General features: G+C 46.9%; 1 protein-coding gene across 2 annotated transcripts in view; it reads left to right on the top strand.

Annotated features, from left to right (window-relative positions):
• The first annotated feature begins 545 nt into the window (after positions 1–545).
• Eefsec (eukaryotic elongation factor, selenocysteine-tRNA specific) overlaps positions 546–13,719 on the top strand; it is a 235,211-nt gene continuing 222,037 nt past the window's right edge. For both annotated transcript variants that reach the window (XM_023706386.1, XM_004646097.2), the window contains exon 1: positions 546–856. In XM_023706386.1, the coding sequence (XP_023562154.1) occupies positions 586–856 (271 nt within the window). In that variant the 5' untranslated portion in view covers positions 546–585. The remainder of the gene's footprint in view (positions 857–13,719) is intronic.

Genomic DNA, 13,719 nt, shown 5'->3' with positions numbered 1-13,719 from the left:
ACCGCGGTCCCTTGCCTAAGCAGGCACTTTAGTCTGCTGAGCTGTCTCGCCCGGTCCCTGGGCTTGTTTCTTTGTTTTTTAGATAGGATCCTGCTAAATTGACCAGGAGGCTGGCCTTGAAGCATAGTATCCTCCTGCTGTAGCCTCTCCCAGTTAGCTGAGATTGTAGGCTTTATGTGTGGTTTTATTTTCCTTAGAGAGCTAGTCCTCCTGCATGTGGTCTGATTCCTCCGGATTCCTCAACTATCCAGAGTGCACAGTCTCCCGGTGCTGTGACTAAATAGGCAGCGGTGGGCATCCCAGAGGCATTCTCTAAAAACCGTTCGCAATGAATGAAGAAAAGGGTGGTCGCCCAATCCCGGGCTCCTCCAGGTCCAGGTGGGCGGAGCCAGGTGAGCGGGAGGCCACGCCCATAGTGACCTCAGCGAAGACACGGCCCAGGGCACCTGCAGCGCCTTACCCGCCTGTAGGGCGGAAGCTTCGTGGCCGGAACGGGTGCGCCGGGACCAAGAGGCGGGGGGGCAGCTTACAGCGTCGGACCGCTGCCCGGGAGAGTGAGGGGCGGGGGCGCAGGCAGCAGGAGGAATGGCTGGGCGGCGGGTGAATGTGAATGTGGGCGTGCTGGGCCACATCGACAGTGGCAAGACGGCGCTGGCCCGGGCGCTGAGCACTACGGCGTCCACCGCCGCCTTCGACAAGCAGCCGCAGAGCCGAGAGCGCGGCATCACGCTGGACCTGGGTTTCTCGTGCTTCTCGGTGCCGCTGCCCGGCTCGGCTGAGTCCGGCGAGTCGCTGCTGCAGGTTACGCTGGTGGACTGCCCCGGGCACGCCTCGCTCATCCGGACCATCATCGGCGGTGAGCGGGCCGGGTGGGCAGGCGGGCGGGACCGTCAGAAACGCGCGCGTCACGCGCACGAGCGAGGCGGAGACGCCGGCCCGCGCAGGGCACGCGGGAAAGTTGCCCAGAAGTCACCGCGCACCGTGCTCCTGCTGCCATGCACCACACTCCCCAGTTTCCCGTGTATGCTTTCACGAGAGCTCTGACAAAAACAAGCATGTAGGTGTTTGTAAACATCCCTCTCCCCTGTATAAATCATTTCAGCTCCGTCAGGAGAGGTCACTGTATTTGTAAAACGCCACAGTTTTTAAAGCTCACTTAAGAATTCTGTTAATAGACTCCAAGTCAACAGTTTCTCAACTGAGAAACCCTATTTTTCTTATTCAAGGGCCTTTGCCCAGAGCGCCAGTGCTTTTTTTTTTTTTTTTGTGGAACTGGTGATTGAACTCAGTCCCTTAGCGCTTGCCAGGGAAGCGCATATTCCACTGAGCCATCTCCGCGGCCCGCCAGTGCTCTTTAAAATTAAAAAAAAAGAATTTTGAGACATATCTTGTTAAGTTGTAGGTTGCCCAGGCTGGGCTTGACTTTGGCACTCCTACAGCCTTAGTGATGGACCTTTCTGTTATTGGGTAGTTTGTTACTAAAAAGTGGCTTCCCAACTAAACATTACCAGGTTCAGGGTTGCTCGCCTCTCCTTATGTTTCTTTTCATCTGGAAGCAAAAAACAGTGACGGAGTTCATTAGAGAAAGTGTAAGTGAAGACGGGGAGAGAAACTGGCTCTGCAGAGTAATCTTGGGCCAAGTAAAAAGACAGGGAAAGAGCAAAGATAAAAGTACATGCTATGTCTGGGAAATGCAGTGTGGGCTATCATGGAAAGTTACAACAGTGTTGCTCCTTATGGCTGCCTTTCTTTTTCAAAAATCTTTAAAAAATTGTTTGGTACAGGGTCTTGCCAGGTACCTCAGACTTATGATCCTCCTGTCTCAGCCTCCCCAGCCCTGGGATTACAGGCATGTGCCCCCATACCCAGCTTTGGGGCTGGCATGGCATGTAGTACCAGGGATCGAACCTGGGTCCTTGTCCTTGCCAGGCAGGTGCTTACACTGCCGAACTATCTCCGTGGTGGCTGCCAGGCCATGGTTTTGTCAAAACCATCCTACAGAAAACCTGCTCAGTTCTCCAGAGAGGGGTTGTCTTATAGTTAACAGGTCAGCCCATTTTCCCAATCAGTTTTGCCATGTCCTAATCTACCCATTTTTGTTCCAGTTTGCTAACCGTGTTGCAGTGTATATTGAAGAGAAGTCTTTGACTTGTAGATTTGGTTACTGTATTAGTAGGCTTAGTTGGAACTGACCTGTCTGGGGTGAAGGGTGTGCATTTTCAATCATTATGGGTACTGCTAAAATACCCTCCTGAGACATTGTGCCATTTAACAAATCTTTAATTACTGTTTATAGAAAATACAAAAATAATGCTACTTATGAAGAGGTGGAAAATTATAAATGAGGCAAAAGTCCTTTGTCAGTACTGGATCCCTCTTACCACTCTGGGCAGTACTACTACTGTATATTTGTGGATTCTTTTTCCAAATCCACTTTGGGTACACTTTAGGGTCAAGCCTCTTAAAAGTTGTTTTGTTGTAAGAAAGAATGATGATGATAATATCAGCTGCTGCCACAAATGGATGTTTAGTGTAAAGGAGGCTGCTTCCTACTGACCTGGTGCTGGAGTCCCTACCCCTTTCCATATCCTTGTACATCCTGGTATGAGGGATACCTATGCCTTAAGGCACAGGCTGGCACACATGAGGCAGATGATTATTGGTCAGGTGGCAGGTGGCCTCATGGGTAGGGCATGGTCTCAGTCGGAGTGGGGAGTTTGTTATTTTGATCTTGGCTTCCTCCTACACTCCATCCTCAGGCAGTCCAGATCCTTTACCCATTTTACTATAGTGGCAACTGAGGCTTGAAATAGTGATGAAACTTATTTAGCCTTCTAAAATCTTCTACCAATCCATGTTTCATTCATTGGAAAATGAGTATTAAGGGGGCATATGATTCTCTACTGTACCCTAATCCCCTTTGTTTTGTTTTGTTTTTTTAATTTTTTATTTATTTGTGTGTGTGTGTGTGTGGCCAGCTCAGCCCACCGGGGGCGGGGCTGGCTGGCATGTGGTGCTGGGGGATTGAACCGCGGTCCCTGTGTTTTGCTAAGCTTGTTCTAAGTAGGTGCTTTAGACCACTGAGCCATCGCACCAGCCCCCACTTTTTTTAAAAAAAAATTTTATTTCCCCTTTGTTTTTTTGAGGATCTCATTATGTAGTTTAGGTTGTTCTTGAACTCACTGTGTAGCCCAAGCTAGCCTCAAATTCTTGGTAATCTTTCTGCCTCAGCCTCCAAAGTGCTGGGATGACAGGAATTCACCACTGCATTGGTCCCTGCTCCTCATAATTGAATTTTTTTCTGGTCATACTTAAATACATTTTAGGACATGTATTCTAAGCCAATCTACATTGGAAATGGAAGGCATAGGTTAAAAAAAAGGGAAGGCAAATTTTTCATCCTTTCTAGTGAATACAGAGATAATTTGATTTATAATGGTTGAGCTTATGATTTTCAACTCTGAAAATATGAAAGTGATAGATTGAGTTGAAACTGTACTTAGAACTTTGATCTTTTCTGGGCTGAATGTATGTTACAGATTCTCATGATGTAGGGCAATGGCAATGAGCTGCAGCTTGCTATGTGCCAGGAGATCATGAAGGGACAGGCAACACTTTGTGGTGACACTGTTGCTCAGCAGTGGTTGTGGGTAGGTTCAGTGAAGAGCATGTTCCGCATAGCAACCTTTCAACCTCTGATGCCTTTATTGGGACACAGCCTTTTATAAGTTGAGGGGCATTTGTAATTTAGGTCAGTGGAAAAGGATATGCTTTTGGAGTTGGGCAGATCTGGGTGTGAAGGCTGGTGTCCTTCCCAGCTGTGTGAATTTTCAACCTAATTCCCATCATTGGTAGATGTGAGTCCCATTTAGACATTTATTGACTTTTCTTGAATGTTTGCTACTTCCCAGGCAAACCCTGTGAGGAGTGTGGTGGTTTACATGTAACTGTTGAGGAAATGGGGATTCAGGGAGGCAGCTGGTCACTGGCTGGATCCAGATCTGCCTGACACCACGGTCAAATCCCTTTCTACACTTTCTCTGCCCTTTCCACGCTTTCCCTACCCTTTCCAGGATAGGTACAGAGAAGCCCTGCATGGGACCAACAGGGTTTGGTACTAGCCTGATTCTATAACCAAATGTTATAGACCCAAACCCCAAACAGTTAGGTAGGTCTGTGGTTTATCAACCTCAGGAGAATTTTTTTTTTCTCTTGCATCTACATAGATGTTCTTACTGCTTTACTCTCACCTCCTGCAGCATCAAAATGTGACCTGGGTACATTGCCACAGTGACACCAAAGTGGCTGCTATTTTTCCTTTAGGTTAGTGTCCCACCTTGCTGGGGAATGAGAAGTTTACTTTCCAGTTAAATGGAAGAGTGTTCCTGATTGAATATGTGCTGTGTCCCAGCCTGCTGCCATGACTTGCATGTACGTGACAGCCATGTGTTGGGAGGTGTTAGCCTGCTTTTCAGATGCTTGGCAGGTTGAGGGCATGGGCTGATGTTGGAACCAACTCTGCTGTTGTTCTTGTGAGTCATAAATCATAGACATCCTTGCCTTCTTTATGTGGCTGGATCCTTTTTGGGGGGGTGGGGTACCAGGAATTGAACTCATGACCTTGGGCTTGCCGGCAGATATCCCCAGCACCTCCTTCCTCCTTTTTTTAAGACAGGGTCTTACTAAGTTGTCCAGGCTGGCCTTGAACTCTGGCTATCCTCCTGCACTGCCTTGCAAGTGCTGGGATTATAGGTGTGTGCTGGGATTATAGGTGTGTACCACCATGCATTGTGGAGTGTGTCCAGATCTTGGTTTAAGGTACCCAAAATCCTATCATCCTGGACCCAGCCTGCTTGTCCTGTTTCCATCTGCTTTATTCTCTATGTAGCTGGCAGTGTACTCACTTTAGAGATGTGCATCAGGACCTTATACTTTTCATTGATGTCCACAGGACTTTAAGGGAGAGCCAGTTTTGTTATCAGGCCCACAGGATCCAGAGCTTGGTTCCTCTTCTCTCTGAGCTTCCTTGGCCACCTCTTTTCCTGGCTTCCCACTTTCAGCTACCGGCTTTTTTCTACATCTTATGTGGGTCGAGCCACTGCTTCCCTTTCTACCTGCGGTGGCCTCTGTGTGTTATGTTTGCTTCTTGATCATTATGCCTTGACTTGAATGTCTCCTCTAAGAGCAGCCTTCTCTATCAACCCCTCCTCATACTCTTTCCTATCTGCATGTCGCTTGCCTGACATTATTACTGGATGCTGTTTATGTGTTCACCCGTCTGTTCTGTGCTAGAATTGCAGTACCACAAGAGTGGAGTGTGACCTTTACAACTTTAGTCACTGGTGTGTTCTCAGTTCTTGGCCTGAAGCCTGGCATAGGCTGGGCAGTCAGTAAGATCCAAAGGCTGTGTTCTAGCTTCTGGGCTAGGTGCTACAGTGTGCAAATAACCTTCTTTTGGATGGAGAGTGGTCAGCAGAGGCCCTGCCCTTTCGTGAGTGCCCAGTGCTTTGGCCACTCCCTGCCAGGAGCTACGTAGGAGGGAAGAGGAGACTGCACTGGGTACAAGTGAGCTGCTGGAGTTTTGTGCATGCTAGTCAAAGGCATCAATAACTCACTTTGCTGAGAGCTGGGGTACAAGATACAATGGGAATAGAAGAGCTCTTGGGAAAGGGAACTGCTGGCTTTAATGTGCCCTTCTTTCAGTCTAGCCTCAGAGATAACTCACAGAATATGTTATGGCAGGGCATCAGCATGGTGTGTTCCTGAAGGTAGGAAGGCCCTTGGGTAGACTTCACCCAGGGCTAGGGACTGAAGGGTGTAAGATTGCTGGGCAGGAGAGCTCAGTGACAGCAGGGTGGCACCACACTGGGCTCCCTGAGTAATGGTTTAAGTTCCTAGCCCACTGTGAAAGAGTTAGGTCCTGTGGGGAATGTGTGATCACCAGTGTGTCTGAAATCCAGTGATATCTCTGAGCTTAATGTCACTCACTCTCTCTTTTTTTCTTTTGTGATACTGGGGATTGAACTCAGCACCTTGTGCTTGCCAGGCAGGTGCTTAGGCTGCTGAATCATATCCTTGGCCCCTTGAGCCTAATGTCTCTTAAATTAAAGCCATCTCTGTAATTCTGCTGCTCCCCCAGGATACTACACACACACACACACACACACACACACTCTCTCTCCTTTTTAACTTCAAGAAAATTGGGCTTCAGCTTCCTTGATGGTATGGTGGGCACATGGTGACAGTAATGTTTAGGAATTAGTGCTGTCATTATTTGTCCCCATTTCACTGTCAGAACCATGATGGGTGTTAAAAGGTAATGGTCCCATTGTACGTATGAAAGCGTCATGTCTTGGAGAGGCCAGGGAGCCCAGCTCCTCTCACTCCCTGGCTCCTGCTCTGGCCATCTCAGCCTGGATAAAAAAGCGCTTGTACACACCACCCCCATGGTAGGGTTTCAGGGCCGTATTTTTCTCAAATCCATATTAGAGAATAAATCTTTCAGGGGTTAGAACATCAAAAAGATTCAGTAATATATTTTTTAAAGACTTGGGTGGGGGTGAGGGACCTGGACTCATCCTCAATCTTGCTCTAGTAGTGAAGAGGAGGGCTGAAAAATGCTGGGACCCTGGCTTGGCCATTTATAGTCCTCTGGTGGCTGCTAGGATTAACAGCGCATTGTCTCTGGGTCTTTTGTTCCCATTGTTAATGAATGGCCGCTCTTGTGCTGCAACTTCTTGACTTGTGGAAGCATCTCTCCCCTGCTGCACCCACTGTGCAAGAGCTGCTTCCTGCACAGCCTGTGGCTTGTCACTCGGGCCTCTCTGCCTGGAACTGGCAGGAGTGCGAACATCTTGGAGTCTGAAGCAGCTCACTGTCTGGAGGGAGATGATGCCAGGAGCCTAGGGGTTTTGTCTCTGCAGCTGCTTTGCCTTCTGTGTTTCCCTATGTCTGCGCATCAGGTGCTGAAGTGGCAGGAACTTTGGCCCTGCATGCACTGCTGATCGAGTGTGCCCTGTCTTCCCGCTCTGTCTGAGGCCCTGTCTTTGGATTTGTGGACGGAGCAGGATTCCTGTGTGTGGCCCAGTGTGGTTTTAATCAGAAACACCCCTGAGTATCTGCACATAGTCCCAAAAAGCTACATGGTGCAAGCAGCAGTGGGTGTGGGTGGGGAAATGGACATAAGCCTTAGCTGCCAGGTGAAATTTGTGCTGTTCTAATGCAAAGCAAACAAACGCCACTTGAAGTTTTCTTTACCCTTTTTTAAAAAATGAAAATTGGTATAGGATACATGCTGTTAAGTTGTCGTAATTATGTATGTGTATCCTATGATACTGGAGCGTATTTCAGGGAGTTGAGGGGAAAATGATTCCAACACTAGAACATCTTTAGCCCTAGTGTCTGCCAGGCCACAGGACCCTATTCCTCTGTGCCTGCCTGGTAACAGCTGTCTTTTATCCTTCTTCACAACCAGAGGGCACATGCCTTGACTGGAAGAGGTTCCTGCCCAGCATTTCATCCTCTGTTGTTGAGTGACACTGGGCTGATGCTTGGGAGCCTGTCTGTCCATTAGGAAGCTGGGCCTAGCACTAAGGGTGCTTCTCTGTAAGTGCAAACTTTTCCGTTTTGCCTGCTACCTTATTGTTCTCTTTCTCTGCCTGGTCTCCTTCCAAACATGGGTGCCTTTTGCTGTCTTGGAGTCTCAAGGTGAGCTTTGTCCACAGTACTTTCTCTTAGTGCTGGACAGCAGGTGACTTTGGTTTGGGTGACAGAACAAGAGTAGCAGCACATCAGAGACATAGCTTTGAGTTTAAATTAATGCAGAATATTTGAGCAGGCACCAAGAGGAAAGAAGAATGGAAGCAGGCAGTCATATTTCATTCTGTTGGGGTACATTTTTCTTCTCATGGGGCTTGCCCTTGAGAACAAAACATATCAAATGTTAAATCAAAGAATATTTTTGTAGTCATGTTAGGAATAGAAAATAATGCAAAGACTTTGCCTTCTCGAGGCAAATATTTTGCTGGAAGGTTTTAATCAAAGTCAGAAGGAAATCATAGCCACAGCTTTTAGTAAAGCTGTAATCATTTAAAATTAATTGCTTTTAAACTTTTCACTGAGCATCTCTTTTGTTTTCTCCAGCATGCTGCTGGGTCTTTTCTTTAAAATCACTCCATTCAGGTTAGAGTAAGATTAGGGCAGGCATCCCAGGAAACAGCCCATCCAGTCACCCATAAGACCTGTGCTCGCTCTTTCTTTCTTTCTTTCTTTCTTTCTTTCTTTCTTTCTTTCTTTCTTTCTTTCTTTCTTTCTTTCTTTCTTGTTACAGAGCTTGAGCCAGGCTGGAATGGGTATCTCTTGCCTTAGAACACAATTCTGTACCTGTGCTCATGGGTAGAGGCTTGGGTGTCACACCGAAGCTGATGGAACCCACAGTGCTGGCACCAGACTCCTTGAAGGCTCTGGTGAGGGTGTGGCCTTGGGACAGACTGGGAGCAGGAGCCCTTGTAGGCCTGGGCTTGACTGGGATGCTGGAATCACCATGCCATGCTGCACTGTTGGCCCTACTTCTCCATAGTGCAGAAAGCATTGCGAGTAGAGATGATGTCTGTGTCATTTCTAGCTCAAGGGTCCTGGCAGATAGTAGATAGTTGGCCATTTTTCAATGCAGCTTTATTATTGCAGTTCACATAACATGAAGTCCACCTATTTCAGTGTTTGAATGCTCAGCAGTTTTCAGGGTATTCATAGAATTCTGTTGTCATTGCCACACTCTTAAGTTTTGAACATTTTCATTGCCCCATAAAGGAAGCTTGTGCCTTCTCAGAGCTATTTCCCACCCCCAACTCCAGTCATGGCAGCCTCTAATCTACTTAGTAACTCTCTAGATTGCATCTCCTGGATATGTCATATAAATGCAGTCATATGCTATGTGACCTTTTGCATCTGGCTTTTTTCATTTAGCAAGTTTTCTTCTTCTTCTTCTTTCTTCTTTCTTCTTTCTTCTTTCTTCTTTCTTCTTTCTTCTTTCTTCTTTCTTCTTTCTTCTTTCTTCTTTCTTCTTCTTCTTCTTCTTCCTTTTTTCGTGGTACCTGGGATCAAACTCAGGGCCTTGTGCTTGTCAGGCAGGCACTTATGCTGCTGAACTATCTCCCGAGCTCTAGCAAATGTTTTTTTAAGGTCCATCCACATTGTAGCATGAACTTGCCCTTCATTCCTTTTTAAAAGAAAATTACATTCTAATTGTGGATTACAATACATATAAAATGTACAGTCTCAGCATTTTAAGGTGCAATGACATGTGCCCTTCCAGGTGCTCCTTTTTTTCTTCTTCAGGATCTAGACCAATTTATTGACTTAAAGACTGTGTCTCAAAAAATTTTTTAAAAGAACTGAGGATGTAGTTCAATGTGAAGGCCCCAGATTTAATCCCCAGTATTACAAAAAAGAAAAACATAAATTAAATAAAAACTTGCCCTGTAATTCTGGGAGTTGCTCCTTTCTGTTTTAGGTCTGGCCCCATGGGGGTATTGGATTCAAAGCTCCATGTTTTGGGAGCTTTTGGGAGCCCACCTGGTGGCAGAGGATCCACAATGCTGTTGTTTTGGTGTTCTTATCCATATACTCAGTTTTTTGGAATGTGAGGCAGATAGACTGCCATGCTTGTCTTTAAGTGATGCATTATCCCTAGGAGGGAGGAGGAAGTGGGGTCAGTTCTATAAGCCACTTCAGAGAAGATGTAGAAATCATAGGGTTTGATCAGGCGGAGATGTGTTGCCCCCCCGGACAGGCAGGTAGGGTGTCCTGTCCTGTGGCCAGGCCATGAACGGTGACTGGAGGTTTTGGGGTGAGCATACACAGGGAACAGCCTCAAAACAGTCCTGGACAAGCACAAACATGGCCCTGGCATTGGTACTGGCACTGGTACTTGGAGACCTGGCACAGTGAAGTGCTAAGGCCAGATCAGCAAGCCATGGGCTACTCAGAGGAGACTTTTGAGAGGGCTAAAAGGATGGTGGAGATCTGGCTGTTCCAGCCAGCAGGCTTAACATACAGACACAGAGACAAAGGTTTGGAGCAGTGAGCAGGGTGGGGCTAGAGCTCTAGAGCCTGGAGGCCTCTGTGTTTGTGAGGAGTTAACTGGGAGACTCTGAGGCAGAGGAGAGGGCTGTGGCAGGTGGACTTGGGGCCAGGGATGGCTCCCTGCTCGAACTACAGCTTTCTGATCTAGCTGGAGGAAGGAGCACAAGATGAGCCTTGTGCATTTTTTGACTCAGGAGAACGAGGCTCGAAAGGCAAGCAGCTCACCACTGGCCAGTTTGTGAGCCTGTGCCAGGTTGCACTTTTACCTAGGAATGGTTTCAGTGGCCTGGTTTGTCCAGGCCTGGCTGTTCAGCCTTAGACCCCAGGTGCATCTAGAGAAGACCAGATTCCCTGGGAGAGCAGTCTATGCACACAGTCAACTGCCATAGTCAACTCCCAGCCATTCTTCGTTGGATTTTTTATAATTGGGTCTTTCATTTTCTTGTGCTGTGCAATTAGGCTCTTGCTGCTTTGAAGTGGCCTTTGTTGGGTGGGTAGGGAGGACTTAGTTAATGTGGGTGATCCTCTCTTGGCAGGAGAAAAAACAACTTTTTCTGTTGAGAGAGAAGTAGACTTTCCCTCTTTCCATATCTCTTGTGATGATGCCTCTCTCGTCTTAGGGCCTTCAGGAAGACTAAAATAATTTCCTTTGTCTCTAACCTACTTCCTGAGGATATTTATTTGGTGGCATGCACAGGTGGTACCTAAAGATAAACCTGACTTTTTTTTTTAATTAGTGCTTAAAATGTGTTAGCATTGCCCTGCTTGGCCCTAGGAACCTGTCTTGCTTGGCCACGTGGCTCTGCCTTTACTATAGATTCATTTGGGTCACTTAAACCCCTGGGAGGATCCACAGCTTGTCCTTGGTCATTGGACGCTGGGACTCAGGCTTCATAGTGACACTGAGGTGGGACACTTAGAAACTCTTGCTATATTTGTGTTTTTTTGTTTTGTTTTGTTTTGGAACCGGGGAGTTGAACTCAGGCCCTTGTGTGTATTTGTGATCATTGCCAGTTCTGTTATCCTTAAACATGAATGACCCTTGTGCACGTTCCCAGCATTGCTTTCTCCAGAATGATGACCCAATGCACTTGAGAGGCAATCTACAGAACATTGCTCTAGAGAAAAAGACTTTACACCAGCAAGACTCGTTTCTTCAGTACTTGTTGCTCAGTGCCTAGAGACAAGCAGACCAGGACAGGCTGGAAAGGGAAGCCCCAGCATGCCAGCCAGTGCAGCCCTGTTCCCCATCTATCAGCATTCAGCATCACAATGAGAGGGAAGAGGACAGTACTTTTAAAAATCTCTGCAGGGGCTTGATTAGTACTTGAGCTTTCTGTCCTGGGCAAGTTCTGTCGCTGCATGGCCCAAGATTGTAGCCCTGAGCCTCATGTGGCCACTTGAGTGCTTGCATGGCAGCTGATACAGCTGAGGAGCTGACATTTTATCTCTTTTTACTTTGAGTTTGAGCAGGGACCTGCAACTAGCCTTTGGTTTTGGTATTTGATAGCACAGGGCTGCAGGGTTGAGGGATGCACTGGTTTCCGCCTCCCTACTGAGCTTGCGTTGCTCCTGCTCATCCTTCCCTTTTTCATAGTGAGTGACACCTCATTCCCTCAAGGCATGGTGCTTGCCATGGTCCGCAGTGCATTCTCACCCATATATAAGTGGCCATTTGTCCCTATCCTCACACTTACTCCCAACCCGTTCTCATCTTTGCAGCTACTGCCTGCCATGAGTATGGCATTTATTCCTTTACATAGTCTCCCTTTTTTATATGATCCTTCACTCTGTAGACAAGAACTCTTTCTAAATTGATGAGATAATTATTTTGCTTAACCTACTGTAAAGGTTGTACTGCTTGGCATGGCTGATGAGGCCCCTTTCTGATAGATCAGAGTTTGTCTTTGTCTGTCTCTGTTCACAAACCAGCCACGCTGTCTTAGGCTGCATGTTCTGGTTCCATGTACTTTCTGGGAAGCCTGATTATCAGCCCTCCCCAGGATAGATACAGTGACCTTCATTTGAGAGCCTGCAACATCCTACACACCCCTAGGATTTAATTTTTTCTCCATTTTATGTCATTATCAATTTATTGGGTTATATTTTCCATTGGACCTGATCCCTTTGGGAGCAGGGTCCTGTTATCATTCAACTTTGTTTCCAAGAGCTTGACATAGAAGGAATACCTGATACATGCTTGTATGCATGATTGCTTGATTGAATGGATGGATGAATGAACGAATGAGTAAATGAATGACATTTCCCACTGCCTGGACCAGTTATCACCCTCACATGGTGCTTCAAACAACTGGTTGAACAGAGTTCAACAGTGGAAGAAGCCTGTCTTGAGATTAGACTAGTTAATCTTTCAATGGAAATTCAATCCTTATATTTCATTTTCAGGCCACTTTGCGTAGCAAAGTAGTTTAACTCGGAGCAGATTTCTACTATGCTGATGGTTAATTTCATGGCCCAAGGAGGGTCAGCACACTAATGCCAGGAACACGGTGACTTCAGTGCAGCTCACCGCACACAGTGTGGCCTGGTGGCCCTGTTGTTTTAGAGAAGTGGTCCTCACACATCCTTCAACAGGGTGATTTTGAGTTAACAGGGTTGACCCTTTCAAGAACATTTTGAAAAGCTATAACGTAGATCCCTCTCAGGCCGTATATTTTCCTTTCTCCACACAGTTCAAAGAATTGTCTTGTAGGTTCTTGCCGGCAGCATTCAGCTTGACCCTGGTTGTTTAAATCTGCCAGAGGAAATTTGAACAAACTTGTACTTTGGTAATTCTCCTACCTCTGTGAACCTTTAACCTTAGGGTTTCTTTTGGAGCCAGGGGCTGCATTGTCACCAGTTGTCCCTGCTGGGACTTTCAAAGGGCATTGTCTAGTGTGTCTGTTTTCACTTTGCTACTAGAGTTCTTTTGAGGAAGGGTATTAATTCAGACCTGATTCTGAGACAGGACGAGGACTTTTAAACTTGCCCCTGAGCTTGGGGACAGGGAAATGAGTGTAATGCAACCCTGTGACCGGTGCCAGTGTTTGCTCTGCAGAGAGTTGCAAAGATGAAGCCATAGAAGTGGAAAGGGAGGAGGCTTCTAAAGCCGATCAGGGTTGCATTGCCAGCACAAAACCTCTGCTCTGCTGTGGCTCATGGCAGGCCAGCAGAGGAGATCACTGGCTGTGATCACTGAGCTCTGGTCCAGACAGAATTCTATAGTGTTGTCAGCTTGATAGATACCTGGCAGGGCAGAGGTGAACTTAAGGTCCCATAGACCATGGCAAAATGCTTCCATGGGATGAAGCTTCTTGGGGAGAGAGGAAGCTCCTTGAGCTGGTGGGATAGAGATTCAACATTGTCTCTGTCCTAGTGCTTGCTCTGAGACTTTGGGAGTAAGCATTCCCCTGAGGACCCAGCCTTTCATGCGTTTCTACCTGCTGGCCAGTCTCACCCTTTAGTTCCTGTGTGTTTTCTCATAGGAAGTCCACAGATGTCTGTGAATGTGGGATGTCACTATCAACAGGACCTTTGGAGCTTTGGGGCCATGGGTCATGGGTGTGCAGTATTTGAGACTGGCCTCAGTCTCTAGGCAGCTCTTTGCTGTTTTTGTTTTGTTGTGTTTGTTTTTTG

Source organism: Octodon degus, unplaced genomic scaffold, assembly GCF_000260255.1.
Source record: "Octodon degus isolate 3935 unplaced genomic scaffold, OctDeg1.0 scaffold00254, whole genome shotgun sequence".
NCBI lineage: Eukaryota > Metazoa > Chordata > Mammalia > Rodentia > Octodontidae > Octodon > Octodon degus.
The sequence above is the reverse complement of the archived record's forward strand: the minus strand, read 5'-3'. Positions and strand labels throughout refer to the sequence as shown.